The sequence below is a fragment of the Lepidothrix coronata genome, unplaced genomic scaffold (assembly GCF_001604755.1).
Source record: "Lepidothrix coronata isolate B3197 unplaced genomic scaffold, Lepidothrix_coronata-1.0 Scaffold59, whole genome shotgun sequence".
NCBI classification, from domain to species: Eukaryota; Metazoa; Chordata; class Aves; order Passeriformes; family Pipridae; genus Lepidothrix; species Lepidothrix coronata.
Window position 1 is genome coordinate 4,695,538 of NW_016690239.1, and position 27,024 is coordinate 4,722,561.

At 38.0% G+C, this 27,024-nt stretch overlaps 1 protein-coding gene across 7 annotated transcripts in view; it reads left to right on the forward strand.

Moving 5' to 3' along the window:
* Window positions 1-27,024, forward strand: part of MYO3A (myosin IIIA) — a 120,381-nt gene that overhangs the window by 51,984 nt on the left and 41,373 nt on the right. For all 7 annotated transcript variants that reach the window (XM_017817284.1, XM_017817280.1, XM_017817286.1 and 4 more), the window contains 10 exons: window positions 9,489-9,588; window positions 11,846-11,962; window positions 12,734-12,838; window positions 12,923-13,006; window positions 13,778-13,980; window positions 16,958-17,056; window positions 17,157-17,271; window positions 20,548-20,674; window positions 21,615-21,825; window positions 23,833-23,980. In XM_017817284.1, the coding sequence (XP_017672773.1) occupies window positions 9,489-9,588; window positions 11,846-11,962; window positions 12,734-12,838; window positions 12,923-13,006; window positions 13,778-13,980; window positions 16,958-17,056; window positions 17,157-17,271; window positions 20,548-20,674; window positions 21,615-21,825; window positions 23,833-23,980 (1,309 nt within the window). The remainder of the gene's footprint in view (window positions 1-9,488; window positions 9,589-11,845; window positions 11,963-12,733; window positions 12,839-12,922; window positions 13,007-13,777; window positions 13,981-16,957; window positions 17,057-17,156; window positions 17,272-20,547; window positions 20,675-21,614; window positions 21,826-23,832; window positions 23,981-27,024) is intronic.

Sequence of the window (27,024 nt, forward strand, 5' to 3'; positions counted from 1 at the left end):
TTTATAAAACACAGGAAAATTATATGTGGTAAAATAACTCCAAACCACTAAATTATATGAATTAAAATCCCGATAACACTTGTGATATTGGTTATTTTAAAGCCTAAATAATTATTAAAAGTCAAGCTTCTAAGTCAATTAGATACTCTGACCTTTTTTATCCATTTTATAGAACTCATGTTTGTTTTATATCATCATTTTTTTAAATCCTTTTTTTCATATAAATGCTGCATAAAGCAAACTACACGAACTTTTTTTTCCTGTACAGTACAAACATAAAATGGCCCAATTTGCGTGTGCATAAAGAAGTCAAGTGGCACAAGAACAGGATGATCTACTGGTACTTTCTCTGTTCTGTTTAGACTGTGTTTTATAAACTTATGGCTCTTCATGCAGACTAGAGTTTAGGGAATGTATTAATATGTGATGAAGTTACCTATACTTTTACAGTTGTTCAAGTGTAACTTCTACATAAATTTTCCCAAAGGAAAACAGAATTTTCACTTTCAAAATAATAATAATTTCTTATCTGAAATCATGCCAAAAATTACTTATTTAGCTAAGTGTGTAATTCAGTTGACATGGTTAAACTGATAGCTTAGTCCATATTTCAGTTTAGCAGGTTAAAATACTAAAAAATAGTATTGCCAACCTAAATGATTCTGTGATTCTGTAATTTTGTGAAATATGCTGTAAGACTGACTACAGAATAGCATTTGGGGGGTTTTCTGCTGTGAAAGATAAAAGGTTATACAAAGATCTTTGAATTCAGTAGCCATACTTTTTAAAAAGACTTTAAATACTAATCATATGTATCTTCTGACCTTCAATCTGCACAGAGAAAAAAAGGTGTTAAAAGCAGCATCTGCACAGAAGTACCATGTAAATCTGATTTAGATTTAGACATGGGCTATGTAGTGACAAGTCACCTGGAAGAGCTGCATCTTAAAATCTCTTTGCTTTCTTTTCTTGCTTACGGTGTTCTGGGACTGTTTTTACACTGGCGCATGAGGGCCCTACTGTGGAATTTCTGAACTTTCACCAGTTGCTGGCAATGTTCCTTGTAAACCTTCCTCCTGATCTCCAGGTCATGCTCTCTAAGTCCATAATTTGAAGGCATAACTCTCCTCTTTCTTGGCACTGGGAGGCAGGTAGTTTAAGGGATTAAAGATCTCTCTCCTCTACCAAGGGAAGAAATCCTGCTACCTATGTTGTGGTGTATAAATGGGCATGGCATATAAAGTCAGTAAATTTGGTAATGTTGAATTAAAGCTGAAAGTAAAGAATCCAGTTATTTTCTCAGTATGTGTTTACTCTCCTTGTCAAATTTGACTTTATTAATAAAAGTTTTGTATTTCAAAAGAAAAAAGAAAAATACTTGGAAATTAATAGCTGAGGTCCAGCCACTGGGTCTTCCTGTGTGCACTAGTCCTGTTTTCACTCAAAATCAAGTCACCTTCTTTGCATATTGTGCTGAGGTGTGATTTGGTTCTGACTGCCTTCTGCAGTAGTAGTCTGTTGATGTGCTTGTGATCTTATCTCGTTGTTTACGGAATGTTGTTGATACAGTTCAAAAAGAAGAGCTCATATTACATTATGTCACATTCTCAGGGGGTTTTTTTTGCAGAAGGCCAAATCCTCTGGTCCAATCTTTGTGCTCAGAAAGTCACCTTACAGTCACTCCCATTAGCACCATTGTTCCTGAGGTATTTTCTAGCACTGAGGAGTCACTGATTTGTTGGGGCCCAGTCAACTGCACCCTCAGAACCTTCCCAGTATTGTTATTCTAGTGAAGAGGAACCTAGATTTAGGTTCTGCATTGTACTCCATGCTTTCAAGAGATGGAATAAGAGAAACAACAAGAGGAAGAGAGCCCACCAACCTCCTGAGTAACTGAAGAAATCTCGATTTACGCTGATAAAACTTTAAATGGTAATATGCCATAGTCCTGCTCCAGGGAAGATGATGGAAGATAGTACTGGTTTTTCAGAAGCCTTTGAACAGTGTTATAGCACTAGCATATCTTCATAGAATCATAGAATCAGCTGGCTTGAAAGGGACCTCAGAGATCATCAAGTCCAACCCTTGGTCCACTACCACCGTGGTTACTAGACCATGGCACTAAGTGCCGCATCCAGTCTCATCTTAAAAACCTTCAGGGATGGAGAATCCACCACTTCCCTGGGCAGCCCATTCCAATGCCTGATTACCCTCTCTGTAAAGAATTTCTTCTTAATATCTAACCTAAACCTCCCCTGGCAGAGCTTAAGACCATGCCCTCTTGTCCTACTGCTGGCTGCCTGAGAGAAGAGACCAACCCCCACCTGGCTACAACCTCCTTTCAGGGAGTTGTAGAGAGTGATGAGGTCTCCCCTGAGCCTCCTCTTCTCCACGCTGAACAACCCCAGCTCCCTCAGCCTTTCTTCATAGGACTTGTGTTCAAGTCCCTTCACCAGCCTTGTTGCTCTTCTCTGGAACTGCTCCAGCACCTCAATATCCTTCCTGAATTGAGGGGCCCAGAACTGGACACAGCACTCGAAATGTGGCCTCATCAGCACTGAGTGCAGGGGAAGAATCACTTCCCTGGTCCTACTGGCCACACTGTTCCTGATACAGGCCAGAATGCCATTGGCCTTCTTGGCCACCTGGGCACACTGCTGGCTCATGTTCAGCTTCCTGTCAATCCAAACTCCCAGGTCCCTTTCTGCCTGGCTGCTCTCCAGCCACTCTGTGCCCAGCCTGTAGCGCTGCAGGGGGTTGTTGTGGCCAAAGTGCAGGATCCTGCACTTGGCCTTGTTGAACCTCATCCCGTTGGAATCAGCCCAACTCTCCAGCCTGTCCAGGTCCCTCTGCAGAGCCCTCCTGCCTTCCAGCTGATCAACACTTCCCCTCAACTTAGTGTCATCTGCAAATTTGCTGATGGTAGACTCAAACCCCTCATCTAAATCATCGATAAAGATATTAAACAGAACTGTAAAGGTATTAAACAGAACTGTAAAGATATTAAACAGAACTGCTTGTGCTACTTGAGGCTCAAAAAAGCATGAATGCTAGCAATGAGTTTCATTAGAAATTCCACTTTTTTACTTTGAGCAAATGCAGTACATTTTGCTCTAAAATCGTCACTTCTTAGTGCTAAAAATACCTGTTTGCAACTTAACCTTTCCTACCTCAGAACTCAGGCTGAAATTACAATGAGAATAGCATGAGAAAATACCCCTTGATACATTAACGCTTTCCCATATCATCTTCACTGAAAAGTCTCCAAAATCTGCTGCTTGGAATGATGAAGTAAGCTATATGAAATAAATTCATGTTAGAGAAGAGGTGAAGCAGGCAAAGTTGCAGACTAAGTGCAATTAATTTGGGGGGGGTGGTTTGTGAGGAGAGTCACTTACAGGACAGGGTCCTTGAGCTTGACAAGGGTCTTCACGGTATAGCTGTTAAAATGTATAATTACTGATGAAAAGAATTATTAAAAATGAGCACTGCAGCATATGCCCCAAAACCATTCTAAAAATACACTTCTTGCTAGGCCAAAAGAGGGGAAAAAACCCTGCATTGTAAAGAGTTTTACTTTGCAACAAAAATAGCTGTCTTTGAAATGACCTTCAGAACTGTCGCATCTACACCTGACAGTCAGGCTTGTAAGACTTTTATCTTGAGTTGTTTGGCTGTCTTATTCTTGACTGCTTTTACAATAATCTCTTCAGAAATATGCAATGATTAGTACAAAGTGTATTTCCTGGGATTTGTGACTCATTCCAGAATGAGCTGTATATGCAAGGGATATTCACTGCACCTAGATTTCAGGGAATGACTCTTGTCCCCAAATTAAGAGCATCATTTTTATATCCTCTCTTAATAATTATGGGGAAAAGACCCATTCTACTGCAAAGGGATGCAAAGTTTTGCGTGAGCTGAATTATTTTTTCAAGAGTTTGTCCTTCTGTATTGGCCACGTAGGGATAGCACTTGGATCAGGAACAGGATGCTAAACAATTGCTCTGCTTAACTACTTGGAAAGGTCAGGGAAGTAATTTCATAGAAATTCATGTACAACATGCACAAATGTTGATGTCAATTTATTGACCCCTATTAAAAGCAGGGAGTACCTTTCATGACTTTTCCTGATTGCACAGACTTGTGTCACTTATTTTCTGGGTGTTCACTCTCTCCCAGTCTCTCTGACTCATCCTGCCAGTGGAAAGCAGCTGACAGCAATCCTTGAAGCTCAGCTTTGCAGGGCAGGCTTTAGCAGAGGGTAGGTCACCATGCTGGCTTGACAAAGACAGTATAAGGAACAGAATAAGATAGCACAGAATAAGATAGTCTAGTGCTGTCTTGGTCAAGGTCTGCAGATGACTTCTGGATTGGAGTAGTGGTTTAAATGAGAGATGTTGGAGTTCCAGTCTAATCTTTGAGTCCTTCAAACCACTTCTTCCTGTCCTGGAACTCAGTGTGGGCTTTGTTGTACCAAGGAGAAGTATGTACTCCTGCACTGAGGACACTCCTGTCTAGGATGGCTATGCTGCAAACTTCTCTCAGGCTGTAGAAGCAATAGAGAGTTTCTGGCAACAAAGGCCTTAGAACAAGCAGATCTCTAGTCCATGTGCTTCTAGCTAATACACATCTCTGTGTCAGAATAATATTCTTCTGTACAATACAGTGGACAGCAGCACTACCTGGATGAAGAATAGTTTATCTTCTGAAGAAAACAGGAGGAAGAATTTCCTCCTGCATTCAGAACTCTCTGGGAGTAATGCTCTGGAAGTGGTACTTCACTGTTGTGTCGGTCCACTTGCTCAGCAACTCATTTCTCCTGAAGGTGAGATATCTCAGCAGGTACTGCTTACTTTTGGAGCTTCTCCTTTATCTTCTCAGTACGGTTCTGACCATAATATGTGGGCCTGACTCATGAGAGTAATAAGGAACTAGTCTCAAAGAGTCCTTTTAGAGATCTCCTATTTGCTCAGTTAAGAACACATTTTTTTCCCCTGATATTTGTCGGGGATACATCACCTTGAGGCTATTGTGAAGGACCACTCACCTCCTTTTTTTTTGCAGGTCATGGTAAAGCAGCACAAACTTTGTCAAACAGATTGTGCAGAGCAGGACATATCCCAAGTGACTGGACACAGGGCACCTCTGAGTCAAAAGCCCCATAGCTCTTCAGGGCAGCACTGTGCTCTCAGCAACACTGCATAAGCTGCAGCACAGCTCCCTGAGACTGCAGCCGGTGCCATGAATCATTTAAATACGGAGGTTGGCTGCAAAGCATTGTGCAGATGCAGCTGGAGTCTTTTCAGTGGAGTCTTACACTTTCTAAATTCAGGTACAGATTTTTCATAGATATCAGACAGTAGTTTTATTTAAGCATATTTCATGAGATTTATCTGTTGAAGACAAAATTTTGATTTTAAGTGTGAATTAATATTGCTCTCTCTATAGCCTCCAGAGAAACAGAATCACCAGCTATGACAGATCTTTTACAGGTTTCTCTGTGGTGCTTCTTCGTCACTTTTACTGCTCTTTGTAACTGCTGGGAGGTATACAGCTGTTTCCACCTTCACCTTACAAAAACTTCATTATTTTTAGTTTCTTCTTTACACCCAGCCCTTTTCCTGTCACCTTTTAGTCTATAGATGATTCTCCAACCGGTTTAGGCAGAGAGTTCAACAGGGCATTATGAGTCACACTTTCCTCTTTGTGGTATTTTTGGAACTATCAGAAATCTTTTAAATGCGTTCTGACAAATTGAAGAAGAAAAAGCTGCAGTTGCTTCATTTTGATTTAACTGAATCTTGAAAGATAAGCAGGGGGGATGTTGGTGTGAAGGAGAATGCACAGAAACAATGCTGCCTTGACTCATTTTCTTGTCCATACTGTGTTGATGTTTCTGGCCTTTAGCTGCCTGAATTGCTTGTCGAACATGGCTCTAAGATCTAATGCCTCCAACAAATTTCTGAGCAGAACAGAGAAACATGGTTATTTCAGTTCACAATGTCTATGTGAATGATCTTAATGAAATTTCAGCACTGATGTCAACAGCACTGATGTGGGGTTTTTAAGTGGTTGGAGTTTTAGCAAGTGAAGCAGTATAACTGCCCTTGAGGGTTCTGTGCCCTTCGACAGCAAAGTGGAAAAATATTGTGTTCTGCAAATCTGCCACTCTTCTGTACTCTGGAAAACAGAGAATATAATCTGGTCCAACAAGCACTAGTGTTCTAATAATGTCAGCTGAAGAGGATTACAGGAGAATTGATTTTATGTAATTAAACTTCCCTGGCATAAATAGAGATTGTTTCGTTAAAAGGAAAAAAAAAATAGAAAAAGAGAAGTGTCCATGACTGGAGCATTCTCCTCCCTTCCTGCAAGGCAGTTACTAGCTTCCTACATTAAATTAAAAAATAGTAATTGAAACTAATGTTGGGAAATATCACTCTCTCGCTGATATGCAGTAACATAAGAATTTAACATTAAAAAAAAAAGATGTTCAGTGTGTAACAATTCCACCAGAAATGGAAAGCAAAGCTTGACAGATGCCTTGTTTTGGGTCTTCCTGTGGCAATGGAAAAAATAGAACAGCGCAGCTTGGCACAGTCCTGCAGTCCTGCATCTTTCCCTCATGTACATATTGATAGGTCTTTCTCAAAGATATACTGATATTAGGTGCATCCTCTGGACACAAAATGACCTTCATAGAGGAATAAAGGAGAAATTGTTTCAACTGTCCAAATTGAAATTTTCAAATGAAACTCTTAAAAAGAGGTTTAAATAGGAGTGTTGTTTATAGAGGGGATAGGTTTCTATTGAGGGGGTAGGATATTATCTGCACCTCTGACTTTGAATGCAGTAATGGCTTTTAGCTTGGAAAATGCAAATCAAAAAGCAGCAGATCATGCAAGGCTGAAGAGTTAATTTAAATCTTAATATTACCACATCCTCTTTAATACAACCTGGGGTACATAGTACCAAAAATTGTCTCACAGTGTTATTGCAAGGACAGTACTATCAGAACAGCTTTTGTGGTACAAATGGGTTCCAAAGGAAAGGGAGAAGAGGTCAAACCTAGGAGAGCTGCAGTTGCTTTACACCAGACCCATCCCTTTTGATGCTGCCTGCTTCTGTTCCTGTGTGTGTTTTCTGCTTCAGCATATTTAAATACATACCAAATTACAGCCCAGTTATGGATTTATTGCAGCAAAAGCTGCCTTTCTTCCCACATAAAGACATACACTCCTTCTGCATGTCTTTTTATCTATTTACACTGCTAATGTTGGCATAGGCCTACGTGTTGCATATTCTGTGTAGCATGGTGATACTTGGCATGGCTCTGGTACTGTGCTGTGTAGCATTCCCATTGCTTTTCACCTCCATAATTCAGCCTCGCCATCATCCTTAAAGTGGTATTTATGACAGTCTTTTTTGGCAGTAGTAAATACTGAAATGAAACCTTTGAAAGCAGGTTGCTTTCCCATGCAGCTCCAAGGTTCTAACAGTTTGAAAGTAGTTTTCAAAGCTGGGTGTAAAACTGGCAAGACTTGGTCCCTCTCCTCCATCAGGGTAATATAGATCCTCTTGACCCGTATGGTTCATTATGTGTCCTGCTCACTTAGCCTCCACACTGGGTATCGTGCTGCAATATTGGCACAGAGACTGTGAAACTCTGTTAGCACTTACAGCAAAGACTTGCATGTTTGTGTCTTGATATTAAGGTTGCAGAATTAGTCATCTATGGGAGTGAAAATCCTGCCTTTGCTCTGTGGACAATTGAAAGATTCTAGTGGCAGCTGGCACCTGTGTAAAGGAGTAAGAAACTGCCATTACTGGCACCAGGGTGAGGGCAAGCCAATCTGTCATCCTCAGGGAATGACTGTTAGAGACAAGAGAAACTGAAAGAAGTGCTAGATGAAGCCCACTCCTGTCAGCATTTCCATTATCTGGATCTTGATTGCACTCACAGTTTGGGAGGGCATCATTTGCCCATTTCTTCCAGTCCCTCTTCAGTCCTGGCAGTCAGTTACTGCCAAGTCAGTGCCTGCTTGACTTTCTGCACCTACATCCCTCATCAGTGCACAGCCAGCACAACCTGAAGTAGCACTCATGAAGTAGGTGATATTCACAGAATGGGTACAGCCCATTTAACTCTGCAGTAAATCTTAATTTGGGTGTTCAGAAGTCTCTTAGCTTTCACCATCAGTGTGATGTTCACTCATTCTAGCTTTCCATCTTGGTGCAACTACCCTCTTTCTCCTGTCCTCTGTTCACTGTATATTAAAGTTCTTGCCTGGGCAGAAAACACCTGTCTGCTTTTACTCATACCATACATTCAAATATCAAAATTAAATAAGAAGTTTCCCTGGTCTTGTCTGGAATTGAGGTAAAGAGTGAATGCTTCACATAACACAGGTTCCTGGCTGTTTGAGTTTACCAACGTATGTGTTCCTTGTGTTTGAGAGGTGCTTTCCTACCTAGAGCATCAAACGGAGTGAGGTCATATCAGGAGATCAGATTTACTTGATAGTTTTTCTGTGCTTGTGCATTACTGCACATCTGAGTTTGATTTAGTTTGTGAACTCTGCTGTTACTTATGCAGTTTCCCTTTCCCTGATTTTCCCTCATCTCATAAAGCAAGTATAACTAATGGGAATTGTAAACCTTCCATTTTCTGCTGCCTTTGCTCTGTTTAGCAATGCCTTTACTCTTGGATAAAAAGTGATCCTAGTCTCTGGGAATTTTCTTGCTAATTAAAATAAGACTGCATAAAATTTTCTTTGGTTTGATTAAAAGACAAAAGAAATCTAACTTCAAGACAAACTTAATTGAAGTTTAACACAGATAAGAAAAATATTTGAAGTTTTGTTTCCTTCTCTTGTATGTATCTTTCCTGTAGAGCTCAAGAAAATTATTCTTGGTCAGGATGTATTTCACTTATCCCAGTGTTTCTGTAGCACTTTGCTCTACAGTGTGGTCATCTCAGCCAGGTTTTAGAGTATTGTCATTACTAAGCTAGGAAAGTTTCTATCCTGAGTGCTTTGTCTGCATCATCCTTGCCATACTATTTCATCACACACCCCTGGCTTTGTCCTATCCATAATTGTTATCTGGATCGTTTTTCTTTCTGCAGGTTGGTGCCAAAGTTTGGCTGTTATATGCTTTATAAATATGTTTCTTTTTTTTTTACCTGTATTGCATTGCTCCAGTGTTGCAGCTGATGTGGGGATGTAATCAAGCAGGGATCTGTACAGTGACAAAGTTCTTCGTGGCAGCAGTTGTGGGATCAAATAATAGATTTTGAATTGTCAAGTACAAGTGTGCTGCACTAAGAAGTAAACTCCTGTCCTGTTATTCAGACATTTATGTGGTTAAATTCAGAACAGTGGAAAGCTGGAATGTTTCAGCTGAATTGCCTTCAAGACAGTTACAGATGCAAGATCTGCTCTGTGTTTCCTTACATCAGGAAATTGTATGTCTTTCTTTTCTAGATTTGAACGTATTCATACAAAGAAAGGGAACTACAGTAAGTCACTAGTTTCAAACCAAGAAGAAGTAGATGATTTAGCAACCTTGGAGGTACTGGATGAGGTAAGAACCTCCTTTTTCATGTTTTCCTGAAGAGGACTAATCACATATTAAAACACAGTGGTGTGCTGTTGGTTTTCAAATTCAGCTGTATTGTCACGCTTCAACTGTGTAAATGTACAATGACATTTTACCTTTTTATACCAAATATTTTAGATAAGATTTACTGTGTCAGAATGGTTCCAACTCAAAGCTAAAACAATCTGTGCATTTACAGTCATAGACTGAACAGTATTGTAACACCATTGGCTTAACAGAATTTATATCACTGGATTTTCTTAGAGCTAAATATGCAGTTTGCAATGGTGTGTTAACCTGAAATTGGTCCAGGTCCAAGAACCAGCACCTTCTTCCCTGTTGCTTAAACATCTTGAGTTGTCTTAAACTAGCCTACCATTCTGCTCCCAGGCTGGGTTCTTCCTGTCTTATTTTGGTGTGGAGATGCATTGGGATCAATTTATGTCAGCTGAGCCTGTGACCTGTCAATGCCTGCTGATGAAATTTTGATAAAATTACTGATATGAATCTCACTGGTTTGTCGAAGTTCAAAAATGAATCTACTAGAAGCAGGGGAACATGCATAAGGGAAGGGGGAAGTCTGCTGTCTTTATGCTTTCAGTGTCAAAACCAGAGAGAAGAATCAGGCTACAGCACATTATCTGCAGGTCTTGGAGGCCATCGGTGGTTGTAAACAAACTGTCATTATTCCTCTACCAGGCTGTGCACAGAGTATAATTCACATTCTCTTATCTGTAAAACTTCTATCTTTGTTAGTTCAGAATATTAAGTGTGGCTCTTGAGCTGGTAAACTTGAGCTGGCCCACGGAAGGTCTTCTGTCTTCAAGAGCTTTGTTACAGTAGGTTGATGTTGCATTAATACTAATTGAGCTAACCCAAACTTCATTCACTGCACAAAGTTCAGGTTTAAGCATTTTTTTTCGTATTGGGAATAGCAATATGCTTTTTGTCTTTTACCATGAAACATATAAACAATCCATGCTAAAGGGATTTTTCACACAAAAAATAGACAAGCCAGAATATATTCCATCTCCTCAGAGGTGGAGTATTCTCATGGAAGTCCCCAGGAAGCCTCTGTCTAAAGGCAACATTTGACTATGTGATATGTTACTAAATCAAATCCAATTTAAAATATTGTTCACGTGTGAATAACAGCTTCACAAAACTGTATTCTTCTTTCCACTCAAACTTTTCTTCCAGTTTAGATAGCCCCATCATCAGAGCAAGACAAGAGGTCTTCTATCTGTGCAAAAAATAATTTCAGAAAGGGCAGAAGTTCCCCTAAAATAACTCTGTAATGTGAATCTGGTTATGGCCAAAAGCAAGGAGCATTCAAAACCAAAAAGGAATGGGTTTATCAAAAAGTTTATCAAGGTTTTCTCCTTATGTTTTCCTGTGAAGGAAATGTAAACTCTTCCATTCTTGAGAATTCAGCATTTAAGTGCATTAACCAGGACGCAGTGTGCAACACTGAACAGATGGATGTGGAGGGAAAGCAATTCCTTCTGTAGGCTTCTGCTGCCAGTTGTTCTGTTCCAATGGGTATAGGGCCTAAATATTTTCACATGTGCCTCAGAATAGTCTCAAGGCTGGTTTGAATTTCTTCATCCAGCTCTATGGCCTGTTTTGATTGGAAACCTTGCCAGGCACTTTACATACCTGGCTCTGTATGCAGAAGAAGCTGAGGGAAATTACATCAAGGAATTTGAATGCCACTAATGGGTCCTTCTTTTTTCTTGGTTCAGGGAGAACTGGCTCTGCAACAGAAAGAACCATCACAGCAGAGACTGGTTGTTAATACAGAAAGGTTCCTGATTATTTACATTAATAGGATCCGAACAGTTGAACATCTGTGTCGTATCATAACTGAGAGTACTGTTACAGAAGGTGTAATGGCAGTTATGAATTCAATCATATGGCTTCTTACTTGATAAGTTACATTAAACTGTAGTGTTAGAAATGTAGGCAGGACTGTCTCATGGAAACTTCCAATTAACTCATTTTTCTACAACCACTTGGGGATCTGTAAGTATATACTGTTCAAAGTGAGTTTGGGCACAAGAAATTAGAAATGCCAGTGCTTCTGAAAGTATTAGTTTTGATCACAATTACTTGTATTCCTGACTATTAATTTTTTCTCTCCCTATTCTCACTCATTGTAACAATTTGAATATTTTATAAGTTTTCCTAATATTCTTTTTTCCCCCCATATAATTCAATGTTCCTGTTCTTTCTCCATCAGAATACAGTAACAGAACAGTTGCAGAAGGGTTATGCCAAGGATCAGATCTACACATATGTTGGGGACATTCTCATCGCTGTCAATCCATTTCGGAACATAGATATTTATTCTTCACAGGTGTGAAAATCTAGGTTTGGTTATTTTAAACTACCACCAATTTCCACTAAAATATAAATATTTGTGTTAAATATAAAGTAAGATCATTCTTGATGCTTACTTCAGTTCACTCTGAAAAACAGAATTACCAATAGAGTTGTTCCTTCAAGTGCATATTGACACACACCCTTAACACGCTGAATTTCAGCACAGAAATGAGAAATAAAACCCCTCTAATTTCTGATATCTTTATGTCTATAATTTCTGATATCTTTATGTCTATAGTGTAGATCATGCACAAAACAACCCTATACAATGTTAACTGTGAATTTGTCTTCCCATTATACAAAAGGGGACAGGTATGAAAGTCTAGTCATACAATAATTTGGCATTATTAATTATCAGGTACTACAGGTACGGAAAAGATCTAAAGTTTTGACATCAATATCATGCATAAATACTAGGACGAAGTGAAGCACAAATAAAATGAAATTATCAGTTAGTCCTTGATGTCTGGCAATATTAAATTTTCTCCTAAATAATTAGTTTCACAGCATAATCAGGGCTCAAATTATAAAAAAATTGCACTTCATTCTGTTTAGCAGTTCTTATAGTACTAAGTACATACAGATTCATGGTATAGTGAGTGCAGTAGCAGCTCGCTCAGAAAACATCACTTCTGGTAACCTCAGCATGCTGTATACTAATCTAAAAATAAAACTAAACTCTTATTAAAAAAAAAAAAAAGTTGTTAAGGGACACCAGTAATGTTTTCATTTTTCTTACACTTAGCACTCCAAACTGTATATTGGAGCCAAACGGACTGCCAACCCTCCTCACATTTTTGCTGTTGCTGACATAGGCTATCAGTCCATGGTGACGTACAACTCCGATCAGGTATAGATGAGGTGTCTTAATTATATCCTTTGCTAGGCCGAGAGATGTGTAATGAGCTCAGAGTCTTGCTCTTGTTCTCTGCAGTGTATCGTTATTTCTGGAGAAAGTGGAGCTGGCAAAACACAAAGTGCCCATCTACTGGTTCAGCAGCTCACTGTCCTGGGCAAGGTATGTCAGAGGGGATGCCTCTGTAAGGCTTTGCTGTCTTGCACCTAAACAACTGAACCTATGGACAGGGCATTGGTTTTGGGGCAAGACTGCTACATGTTTTCAGAAGAAAACTGGAACATGATGCTGATCCATCTACTCCCCCCTCCCTTCTGAACTAAGGTCGCTTGAAAATATGTTGGGGTTTCCACAAGGAAGTACTCACTGCAGTGCAGGCTGTGACTTAGTTCCCTTTTTGAGTGTCTTCAAGTCATCTAAACTGTACTAAGTAAATTGCTCTCCTAGCTTTTCACCTCCTTGTACAAGCAGACCACTGTCAGTGGGACACAGTCATTCTGGGAAGTGGCCACCATAATTGTCTAAATAAAATGCCATTTTTTGCATGTCCCAGGTGAGATGCAAGCAAACCGATGGATCAGTAAGTATGGTACACTGGAGCAGTAAGGAGATGCTAAGAAGGATCCTAAAAGCAGATCAGCCACCTCAGAGTCATGAACCACAGAAATTTATCAGTTCTGGTGGTGTTTTTGTCATTATGTGTGTTATCTCTTCCAACCAGCCATTACTTCTGAAGATTGCTATATTCTGACGGGTTTCACTGTATGCGTATATATATATATATATATGCCTTTCTTTCCATATAATTCCCATGGGAACAGCTGCCCCTATAATGTCACACTTCACAATACCAACAAGAGTAAAGAAACACCTAAAAATGAATGTATTTAAATAATTACTGATAATTTCAAGCAATATCTTTTTCATATCCAGGCTAATAACAGGACTCTACAGGAGAAGATTCTCCAGGTGAACAACCTCGTAGAAGCATTTGGGAATGCAGGCACTATCATCAATGATAACTCAAGCAGATTTGGAAAATATTTGGAAATGAAATTCACTTGTGGTGGCACTGTAGTAGGAGCTCAGATTTCAGAGTATCTCCTTGAAAAATCCAGGGTTGTCCACCAGGCAGTGTAAGTACAAAAATTGTATTTGACCTTATTTGAGGGTTACAGAGTAGGCCTACAATGGAAGAAATCATCTTGGTTCAAAACACAAAGATGAATAAGGTACCTGTTTTTTTTTTCTTATAAATTATGTATTAATAGCTTCTAAATCTGTAAGCTAGCTGAAAACTACTCCTGATTTCATTTTTTCTTCTTTTTTTTTTCTTTTTTTTTATTTCCTGGGTTATTTAATCAAATCTCATAAAAATGCACATGTGATATATAAAATATATCAGAATGTGCAAAGAATTAAAAACTTTCTAATATTTCAGTTATACATTCCTTTGTGGAATTTTGAAATATTGTGTTAAATATATCACTTGGATTTAATTCCACTACATTTCCTCTAGTACTGTAGCTTATTTCTTTGTTTGTTTGCTTGTTTTTCATTTTGGAATATCTAGTAGGGCTTGTTTATAAAGGGTTATGGGTCAAAAGTAGAACAGATCCATCTCTGTCATGTGTGTATCTCATAATATAAAATGATAGAAAAATTTGATTGATTTTCCAGTTAAATTTATTGATATGCATTTTATGTCCTAATATATAGCATGTCCAAATAACAAATATTTTGGCAACTCTATTTCTGCCATAATAACAATTGGAACAACAGAGTTTGAGACGAGGAGTGTTGTCACTGAGTTAAATTTTTCCCCTTGCTGATCTCTAATTCATTTTTCACTCTTTTTGTATTTCTACATGACCTTGTTGTCTGTTGTAGGTTTGTGAAATGTTGAACATGAAAGTATCACTTGAATTGTTTCAATAAACAGTTTAAAGTTAGAGGCAATTTTATTAAATGTTGTTTATTTCCTTAGTTGAACATAAGCACAGAAACTGCTTTTTCAGAATAAAATCAGCTTTTTCTTTAAAATACCATTTTTTCATAGCTTTTAATGGGTTTGTTCTGAGGCTGTCAATTTATATTTATATTTAGTCACATACTGAGACAGGCAGTTGACAATGCATTTATGTGCCTCAAATGTTATTTAGGTAGGTGTTTAGGTGTCTGCATTCACAAGAAAATGCAACCAAAGTGTTTGGCATGAGAACCACTGTAGGAGGTTAAATTTTGAGGAATGAACTTCCAAGGGCAGCTGAAGCTCTTTGTGTTAAGCGTGTCATCTTCACTCAGGTCTCTGTGTGGCTGGTCCATACAGGGCAGAGAACTGGCATTTAGGGACCTGTACTGTGAGGAAGTCTTGCTCTTCTGGGAGATCATGACTCCCAAACTCACATGAAGAGCTAGGAATGACTTTTCACAGAAAACCAGTCGTTCATTACCTGGAAAATGGGAGACCCATGTTCCAGACCCACTTCAAGCCAAAAGATTTTGAAAATACAGTTTCCCCTCCCTTTCCAAGAAAACACACAAACCTTCAGGACACAGTGAGGTTTCAGAGAGTGTGCAAAGCAGTGCTATGCAATCTAAAGGTTAAGACACTGAGGGGAAAGATAAGAGTTCTAATCTGCTCCTACTCCTACTACTGACTGTCCACAGTAAAATATGCAAACTGAGTTGGCACTGGACTCTGACCTAGGTACCCTCTGTGCAGAGAGGAGTGCACTGGGCTCTGATCCTGTTTCACAGGCTGGGGGATGAACTGATCAAGAGCAGCCCTGCTGAGAATGACTTGGGGGTGCCGGTGGATGAGAGGCAGAACATGAGCCAGCAATATGCACATGCAGCCCAAAAAGCCAGTCGTATCCTAGGCTCCATTAAAAGCAGTGTGGCCAGCAGGTTGAGGGAGGTTGATTCTACCTCTCTACTCCACTCTGATGAGACCCCACCTGCAGTGCTGCATCCAGCTCTGGGGTCCCCAGCACAGGGAGGACGCAGACCTGTTGTAAAAAGACAACAAGAGGGTCACCAAGATGGTTAGAGGGATGGAGCACCTCTCCTATAAGGAAAGGCTGAGAGAATAGCGTTTGTTCAGCCTGGAAAAGAGAAGGCTTTGGGTGACCTAATTGCAGCCTTCCAGTACCTAAAGAGAGTCTGCAAGAAAGATGGAGAGAGACTTTTTTGCAAGGACATATAGTGGGGGCAATGGCTTTAAACTGAGAGTAGGTTTAGATTAGATATTAGAAAGGAATTCTTTACTGTGAGGGTGGTGAGGTGCTGGAACAGGTTGTCCAGAGAAGCTGTGGATGCCCCATCCCTGAAGTGTTGAAGGCCAGATTGGATGGGGCTTTGAGCACCTGGTCTTAGTGGAAGGCGTCCCTGCCCATGCCAGGGGGCTTGGAACTAAATCATCCTTAAGGTCCTTTTCCAAGCCACTCTGATTTTATGATTTAAGGATGCTCCTGAGACACATACCTCAGCTCATGCAGAAAGCAGGGGTTTGAACACAATTCAGTAGTGACTGACTTGGGCATCTCAGGGCTCAGTGATGGCTGCAAATTTTCACCTAAGCATCCCATTCTTCCTCATAAGGTGCACAGGAAGCTCGAATGTGCAATAAACCTCTGACCTGGGTTTGGGCACCTAGGGCCAAGTCATAAGGCCCTTTGCTGATTGTCTGCTTACGTGCTTTCTTAGTTCAGGCTAAAGGACACAGCAGACATACTGGAATCATTGAACAAGGAGTGTACAGCTCTCCCATGGTCAGAAGATGTTTTACAGTAACTGGAGTTAAGCAGCCCATTTGATGCAGGAGGGTGAGAAATCTGCAAGGTCTTACACAGCATCTACTGATTGCATCAAAGGCAGAGCAGCATTTAGCTGCTTGTAGCACCAAGCAGCCACCCTGGCAGTCAGGACAAACACACAATGGCACAGAAAGGGTGTTCACAGGAACTTCTGTAATAGCTTCTTTCAGACTCTTTTGTCAGTTTGCATGAGTCTTGCCTGTTATTAAAATAACATTTAATAGTCGTATGTATGTCATCAGTAAATGTAGCATCCTTATATTACTAAACCAGTTTGTTGTTTCTGTTGTTTCAGAGGAGAGAAAAATTTCCATATTTTTTATTATATTTATGCTGGTCTCGCAGAAAAGAAAAAACTGGCACATTATAAACTGCCAGAATATAGACCTCCCAGGTAATGCAGTTTATTTTTACATAAATTGATTACTAAGAAGTGCAGTGTTGAATTCTCAGCCTCATTTGTATTCTAACTCGGTATCCATCAACTCTTTCAGATATCTGCAAAATGATCATTTCAGAATAGTGCAAGATTTCATGAACAATAGCTTTTATAAGTCTCAGTTTGAATTAATTGAACAGTGCTTCAAAGTCATAGGTTTTACACTGGAGGTGAGTGCTGCTAACCCTTTTCTTTTGTGAACTTTACCAGCTACCTTAATCAGGAAAAACTTACATAAAGCATTCAAATAATCTGCCTTATTATTTTCTTCCTTAAGCAGTACTGTGTTTATGTTTTAGGATGTTGCACAGTCAACTTACTTTTATATTATAAAATTTAATTTTTTAAGGTTTTGAGGCATTGATAAACCAATAAAATGGTATTAGTCAACAAGACTTTGAAATCATTGAACACAGCACAGCCGAGTAATTGGGGAAAAAAAGATTTTTGCTAATTAAATGCATAGAAAATGATGTTATAACTGTTTATCAGCCAATAATTCTAGGCCTGTGAATGTGAGACTCATCTCTGTTTTAAGAGGAAGTCCATGGTGGGAGTTCTAAAAATTCATTGCATTGATGTGAGTATTGATGAATTCAGTACATTTTTACAGCTTCAGAAATAAAGTTAAAGCTCTTACATCCCTTTGGAGTGAATCTCATCACTAAACATTAACTGAACCCATTCTTTTTTTATGATGTTGTATCATTGTTTTGCTGGCCATTAAACCCCTTTTCACAGTCTGTCTTTGGTAGAATAAAATAGAAAAGAACTCTGAATTTATAAATTAGCATGCAAGAGAAGGAAATCCCATCCTGTGCCTTAGTTCTGTCTTAGGAGAAGTGGTGCATCACAGCTGTCATTTACTGCTGACTTAGTTTATCATAAACAATAGTAAGGGGATGATCAATATAGTGTCTGTGACATACAGCAGTAGTGCTGCAGAATGGATGTATGTTTTAATTTATCTGACAAAACTGCGTGTGGTAAGGATCGTTTCACAGAAAATTACTCACTGAAGTGGACTATTTCTGGCTTTCCTCAATGTAAATATTACAAATAGATAACAAAACAGATTTATTCACCTATTCTATTCCTCCATAATCATTTTGCATTAAGTCATAGTAGCAGTGGCATTCACAGTCTCTTTCTCCTCTACATGTTATTCACAACTGCGCTTAGTAATATCACACCTGTACTATCACATCCTTTCACCTATGCTTTCACCTTTCCAGAAGCAGCCTAAAAGGACATGCATGGTTCAACACCAATAGCAGTTTTATCACAGCACCAGAGACCTTGATAAGTCCTAATTTAAACTATGAAAAGCAGCGAGTCTGTTTTTGTTACCAGTTCTTTTGTTCACTTGGATGGATGGAAACAATAGTCTTGATCATCCAAAAGAAATCTTCCATACATATTGAAGATCCAGTTAGAAGTATGTCACTGGCTGCATTGTGCAGTTCTAGGGTGGATCTTCGCTTGATTAACTCAGCAACCACCATGAGCTGAAGCTGTAAAGGAATTATTTACCAGTAGAATCCCCGCAGTTTCAGAAGCAGGTTGAGTGCTGGAGGCAACCTGCTTGTGGCTACATATGAGCCCCATCTATGTTAGCCTGTCTCACATCCTCCACAGGGTGAATTAGCCTGTCTGAAGCTGTGTTTGCAAGAGTGAAGGAACAGTCTTCTTCCCCCACTGAGGTTCTGATATCAGATACATGTGCAAAGACAAATTTTTTCAGCGAGAAAAAGATCCTACAAGACAATGAATTCCTTTCCTAAGGTCATTCATCCCAGTGCACAGAGAACTTTCATATAAGCATGTTCAATATTTTATTAGCAGAAAGCCATGAACAGAAAAAATTCTCCATTCCAGTTAAAACTGAGACCTAAACAAGACTTCTTTTTCTTTGAAATTTGATTTTAACTTATTGGCAGGCTTTAATAGTAACTACTGTCAGTACTCCTTGTCTTAAAATCAAACTGTTTTATTTCAGGCTGCATAGCAAAATTAATAGGAAAAAGGACTGCCTAGGGGAACAATAATCATGCTGTATGTGACAGATCAAGACAGATTTCAAACACACCGGAAAAGGGCAGAAAAATGTCAGCAGCTATACATACTGTACAGCATAATGGCAGAAGTTAAGCTATTCATTTCTTTGCATTTTAACTGTGTCCCTAAGCTTAAAATGAAAATGATTGCTTAATCCTAGGTAAACTGTGTGGCGATTATCCTCAGCGTAATTTTTTAGAGTGAGCTTATCTAGTTTGTCTTGCTGTCACAGGAATCATTAATTTATTAACTGCTAGATTAACTTCTGAAAGTGTTAAAAACAAGATCAAGTACTCTAAAGCAATTAGGGGTTTTATCTGACTAAATGATGCCTGACATGGTACCAGCAAACTATTGAATATTATAGATAAAATGTTGTACAATTGTGAAAAGTTCATTGTTATAAAATACCAATCACATTTGCAAAACTGCTTCTTATAAAGCTACTATAAAAGTTTCCAACCTGCTATTTATAAAACATGCTATTACTGTATCCCTCAAAATATACAGTGTCAAAGATTCCTAGTCTGCTTTGCAGGAACACCTCAGCATTTCTGAATAAAAAATGCTCAGATCATCAGGTATACTGATAAACATTCAAAGTTCAGATGAAAATTTGCAGTTCAAATCTAAGTCAAACCTGCAATGAAAGCATTATTTTACTAATTCTAAATATAATTTTGTCATATATAAGTTCTTAAAATAATTTACTGTACATATGACTTCACTGTCCAGAGTAATAACAGCCATTTTCAAGGCAGAGTCCCTCTTCAAAACCTACTGAATAATTTAAAATTTAGATACGTGTCCATATTAAAGTGCTTTGGTGAGTTTGTAACTGATGTTTTGAAGGGTGTAGTGCTCTACTGAATCAGATATGTGAGATCTCACTCTTCTCTCAGTGAAACTTCTTCTGATGACATTGGTGGGGATGATACAGGCCTATTATTTGGAGTACCTTTGTTTCCATGATCCAAGAAACATAGATGCAGATTTTTTTTGTATCTTTGTTGATCTAGGTATTAAATTTTTAGACACAGTTGTGCCTGTAGACACAGTGAAGGATAGATATAAATAACCTCTGAATTCTGTGTAAGAGGATATGTACACAGTGTTTTGTGCTGTCCCTACTCCATGTCAATCCTGTCCTGTAACAAGTATGGAAAAGAGATTAGGCTATAGTTTTTCTTGCCCTCTTTGGCCATCTTACTCTTGAAAGACTTTGCTGAGTACAGAACAGGAATAATTGCTGAGAAAAGTATTCCTAAAAGTAGTGGGCATGTGGCAGACAACAAGAAACAGCACACATAGACATGCCCATTGCATAAACCACAGAGACAAATCTACCTGGCTATTAAGTATTGTGTCTTTTTTAATATATTTTTCAGGAACTTGGAAGTGTGTACAGTGTCCTGGCTGCCATTTTAAATGTGGGTAACATTGAATTTTCAGCAGTAGTATCTGAACATATGATTGACAAGAGCAACATTTCCAACCCAGTAGCCCTTGAGAATTGTGAGTGATTTTTTTTTCTTGATTTAAGATTGTTTTTCTTACTGTTTAGTTAGGGAAGAGAGTTGTCAATGAACCTGTATTCATGTGGAAATTTTGCAAAAATAATTAAAAGCTGAAGGTCAATTAATCTAAGCCCACCTAAATTCAAATGGAGAAAAAGAAAAAGATTTCCATGTTATGCATCTTATTTAACTAACCAGTTCACTGGTATACAGGAAACATGACTAATACTGCAGATGCCTGAAAAGAAAATCTTTGGAATTTTTCCAAGGTTATTTGAGCATTTGATGGAGAACCTCATTAACACATTGAATGGTTTTTTCCCAGTTTCTTTCTCAGCTGCTCATTACTTGTTCCCCACATGCGCCTGTTGAAATACAGCTCACTAATTCTTTGGAAGGGATGCCTTACATTATGGACTGCTGGGAGGTGGAGGAGTCAAAGGGACAAAGATTCTCAAGAAATTTGCTACACTTTCTCAGTAATTACAGTTGGGGAGATAATGAAGTATTCATGGTATCTTCTTACATGTTTTCCTGCCATAGAGAGAAAAATGTTGTGGAACTGGGAAAGAAGCACCCCTTATTTGGAGCAAAAGGAAGACAGCAGGGGCTTGTATGAGTGGATTATAACTGAGAGGGGTATTCACACCTCACAACTTCAGTACTCCTGACAGTCACCTAGATTCCCTAGCATTTCTTCATAGACTGTTTGGAGAAACAGCCTCCTTGATAAAGGAATTTAGAATCTATTCATTGACTGCAGTAGAAGCTAGGAGAGTTCGTTACTAAATTAGATACTGACAGTTGTTTGGTGTCATAGTTCAAGACTGACTTGACCCCTATTCATAATACATTGCACTTGCAGCTTTGGTTGCAAAAATGCCTATTTCACCTTCCAAAATTTGCCTCTGAGCTACGCTGGTGACCTTCCTTCCTAGGTGCATCCTTGCTGTGTATTCAGGCAGATGAACTGCAAGAGGCCCTCACCTCTCACTGTGTAGTGACTCGAGGAGAGACAATTATTCGTCCCAACACTGTGGAAAAAGCCACTGATGTCAGAGATGCCATGGCCAAAGCACTGTACGGACGCCTCTTTAGCTGGATAGTCAATCGAATCAACACTTTACTCAAACCTGACAAACATTTAAGGTAAAAGAAGTTTTTCCAAAGTAAAGAGAAATAATATTCTCTACACTAGGACATTTAGTGTACTCATGTTCTTTTTCTCTGCTACCTTCTTGTTTGTGACACCACCACCTCAAAAAATGTTTTGTCCTGTTCCTAGTATATAATGAAAATACAGTAGCTATGGAGAGCACAGGCATCTGGTGTTTTACTCTTTGACCTTTACACATTCAACCATTTGTAAATTACATACTAGCCACTTTTTCTTTTGTATTTTTCAGGATCAACTTTTGACATTCGTTTCTTGATTATATAGGTCAAATTCTGCTCTTACTTACACTGATGCTGTTGCTTTTGTCACTGTGGTTATGAGCGTGGTTTCATATGTGTGAGAATAGCTTTCACATTTATTGAAGTTAATGTCCACTCTACACTTATAAAGTGACATATTAAACAGAGACAGGAAAGATATTGGGAATGAGGATGTGAGACATTTTGCAAATTAATCAAAGAAAAACTTATGTGGTTTGCATCATAGATCCTGTATGTCAGGGCTCTCTATGGTGGTAAAAAGGGGCAAACTTATAACTACCTTAAGACGAACAGCAATAACAAATAGCTTTGTTTTGCAAATCTGGATTTTCTGGATTGTTTTTTTTTAAACCTCAGAGGAGAATCAAGGTTGCAATCCTAAAATTTGTCTAAACTTTTAAGTATTTGGTTACAGAAGAGCAACAATAAACAGAACTTCAATCAGTAAGTGAAAGGATAAAATTCATGATAGATAGGGCAGCACTGCCAGCCTGTATGCCTCTCTCACTTGTCTGTTATAGAGCCCTTTTCAAACTGAATACTTATTATGCCGGTGAAGAGGAAGTAAAATTTGACCTGAAATGTTCACTATACAAAAAGAACCAACCAGAACTTTGCTTTGATTTTGTGGTAGTAAATTAATTTGCATTTGCTATTTTTATGTGACTAGCTCTGAGAACGAATGAGGCAGACAAATTTTAGCAGTGTATGCATAAAAAGCGTAATTTTGAGATAGATGATATAGTCACCGAATTCAGGTCAAAACCAACAAATACATTTGATCCCTCCACAATGAAATGCTTCTCTTTTGAGATGGACTTCACAAAGAGGTTTAGGTGCTATTCATGAGTGTATGAAGGAGTGTATTGAGGCTGATTCTTAATTTCTGATTTCCTAAATCTTTATTAAAAAAAATTGGTTACAGATAGCCCCTCAAAGGGATTTTATAGATAGAATGTGCTTTATTTTTTACTTTCCTCAGAGAACACAGTAATATCAGCTTCAATTTGTTATAAAATTGTATCCTCTTAATTTTTTGCTTCAGCAAATAAACATTAGAGATTTTTTCAAGTTGCAGAAATGATCACGTATCTTCAGTATGCCTTAGCTAAAATATCAAACCAAAGCTTTTACTAGTAGTACTTCTCTGGAATTTAATTGGTAATTTAAATTCATACCACATTACAATACTTAAACTAGTTATTTAGATGCATAAAAAGTCTAGCTATTCGTTCTTTTGACTTTGATGTTAAAATAAGCAATGTTAATTGTTGTGAGTAAATACTTTGAAGAAATTTTATTTCATGACAACAGTCTTTAATTTAATGCTATTGAGTAAAGCCTGTGTTATTACAAGAGAAACAAAAAGAACTGCATGTTCTTTCTATACTGTGGTCAACTGTTTACAATAGAATGATTGCTAGCAAATATTAGTTTAACAATAAAATTGGAACTGTCTTATTTGCTTGCCAATTGACTTGGTCATTATGTGATTCCGTATATCTAGTCTGCAAATACAGTAATCTTTGAATTGATCTGCATTTATTGTATTTCAAACAAAAAAATTATTGTCCTTTTAAGAGATATCTAGTTTAGCAAAAATTACCCCGCGTAACTGGTGTACAGATTTGGCCCATGATTTTCCTTTGTGAAATAATAATTAAGTTAGGCAGTGTAAAATAAAGATACAACAATGGAAAGTTTATTTCATGGTTGCAGTGAAAATGATGATGGTTTGAACATTGGAATTCTTGATATCTTCGGCTTTGAGAATTTCAAAAAAAATTCTTTTGAACAACTCTGCATCAACATCGCCAATGAACAAATTCAGTTCTACTTCAATCAACATGTCTTTGCCTGGGAACAGGTATGTGTGGATTATTTTGATAAAGCTTTAATATTGTTGAACATATAAAACCTTGTCTCAAGAAACTACATTGTTCCTTCTCCATAATAGGCTGTAAATTGCAGATTATAACAAATATTTTTTGAGTATGTATTCTGTGAAGCGGTGCTTGCTATTTGCAAGTAAAATGCTTACAAAAAATGCATTAAACTTGAAATTTACAGTATCTAAGCAACATAACACAGTGATAATCTGTTTGATGCAAATGCAGTGTTGTTTTCTTGAGAAATAATGAGTTGTAATGTAAGATTCTATAGTAAAAAAATAAATGAGTGGTAACAAAATTTTGAAAACACAGTGTTCATAATAGCTTACTAATTAGCTAAAGGAACACTGAAATTCCATTATTAAAAACTGCAAATCTCACAATTATTTTGTTCTTATTCAGAAACTAGATCATTTCAAGTAAATAATGATGTATTTAATCGAAATAATTTAAAACAGAGAAAAGGAATAGCATTGTAAATATAAAAGTTTATGAAACTGAAGAGGAGAGTGAAAAACCTTTAAAAATATCATCTCAGCTTTGTAAATAATTACATGGTAATTAAATTAACCATTTGTAAATCATTATCCACTATTGTTATTTGAAGAAATAACATTAGGAAAAAATATTAAACTCAGTGAAAATAGAAATATTCCAGAATTCTGTATGGCAGAACAGTCAAAATTCAAATTGTAGGTAAAATAATACTTCTGCTGTTTTACTGAAGTTATTGGGGTTTATGATACACAAATTAAAGTCCTCCTGAATACTAATTTTAATTATTAGTAGAAACAGAGTATTTTGTCAGTTTTAATCACTGATTCCTTTAAGGATAAAACAGATATGAGTTTGGAATGTGTCTCTGTATGCAGGTGTGTACTCATGTGTCAGTCTACAGCTGTACATATCTATGTGTAAAAGGGGAGGGGTTTTTTTATATGGATCAATGCTTTATCCTCTTTCCAATTATTTTAGGAAATGCTGTCTGGCAGTCTTAGACCTTGTAGTTGTTTTTATAGATTTATGTATGAGATTCTCAGACACAAGTGTTTTCTTGTTTTTAATACCATCTAAAATTCAGAGAAAATTTTACCTGAACTATTGTAATTACTTAGGTGCCTTCTTTCCAAAGTGCACAAATTCACACAAGAACGTCACTTGGCTACTGCTGTTTCTAACAGTTGGAAGATGGAAATAGCACAGACTGGAGCACCATTATTTATTCCTGTAAATTCAAGCACTGACCAGGTCTCTTGGACTTGCATATGTCCACTTGGCTCAAATGTTCCCTAACTCGATCCTCACGCACTGAGGTCAAATCTTCCTTGTTCCAGACTTTCCCTCTGGTCTCAGGGATCTGGGATTATCGGTCAAGATTGATGCAAAGAAGGCATTGAATATCTCAGCTTTTTCCATACCATCCACACTTGTTCAGCAGCAGGATCACATTCTCTCTAGCTGCCTTTTGCTGCTGATGGACCTGCCTTGGCTTTCCTATCCCTATCCCTGTACACCAAATGTTGTCTTAATATTTCTTCTCTTTTTTAATTAGAGTCAAGTCTTGTTCATTGTAATCTGCCTTTACTTGTTTCTAAGCATTCTGGTGCAGAACTTTTTGGCCAGAGCTATATTATTGCAGAGGTTTGTGGTGTCACCATCTAGTAGTAACAGTTTGCCCTCTTGCATGTGCCCTGCTGCAGTAAGGTCAAGGTGCTTATTTTGCTACTGAGCAAGGGATGATGAGATGAGGGAAAAAAATTAACTTCTTATTTTAACAATATATGGCTTACCCAGTTCTTCCTGTAGGAAATTAGTAGTACAGTTACTGACCCTATGGAAGGGGAAGATGGTCTTTATTTACAGTATCTCTAAGTATTTCAACTTTACCCATTTCCAGTCATTCTCTCATAGATGTCATTGACTCATGGACACATAGACTGCACCACAATGTGTTCAAGTGGTGTGCCAAGGATAATTTGTGAGTGACTCATTGAATAAGGGACACCAGCTGGCAAGTCTTCGTCTTGTCTCTTAGGTTCTTCTTGCTGCAATAGTTTTTGGACAGATCTTTTACAACCTTTAGCAATTGTCAGTTGTTACAGGGCAGTTCTTTGCCTCAGAACCTTATTTACTTCAGCCTCCATAATCTTCAGGCAAGGTCATTATCTAACTTTGCTTGTTTGAAGCATATACATGTTTATGCCTACAGTCCATTTCCTTGGTGGGCTAGTAGGAAAATCGTATATGATGTGCTATAACCTTGCAGTCATCCTCCTGTGGTCAGATTTAAAGGATGTTCCACTAGCTACCTGTCTGCAGTGTGTTTTTATGTAAGTAAGTGAAGGCCTTCTGTTCTTGATGTAAGCAACACTTTTCTCAGTTTTATTGCTATGAACAAACGTTCTGCATTCAAATCACTGGTTATTCTTCTAAGACTCTTTTTTCTGGTGCTTATACACACATTTCTATTCATATTTCATTTATACCAGTTCTAATATTTCTATTACAAGTGTCCACATCCTACCTCTAATACCAAGCAAGTGCGTGTCTACTTTAATTTATATCACACCGCTACAGATTATATCAAACTTCATTACATTATCTTGCAGCAGTCTCTGAAGATACTAGTACATCAGTGCAGAATGAGCTATATAGATTAGGTTTGTGCAAGTGTGGGTGTAAATCTCCCCCTTTCAGAGACAGGAAATGAGAAATTATTTTGTGTTACAACCCAGTGGCACAGATTGATTTGCAGTATGATTCATAGTCATTATAAGACATCACTTTTCACTTACTTATGACATGGTTTTTCCAGTTTTACATCACAAAAGCAGCCTTCAAGAAAGCAGGTGGCTTCAGAATCTTTTTTGTTCACTGTAAGGACTCTCCTGTGTTAACACCAGTAATATACTTTAATTGTAAATACAAGCCCTCCCCTCCCTGCAGACAAATAAGAGAAAGCAATTTGAAAGAAAATATAATTGATAAATGTTCTATACAGGGAAAAAAAGGAAATATT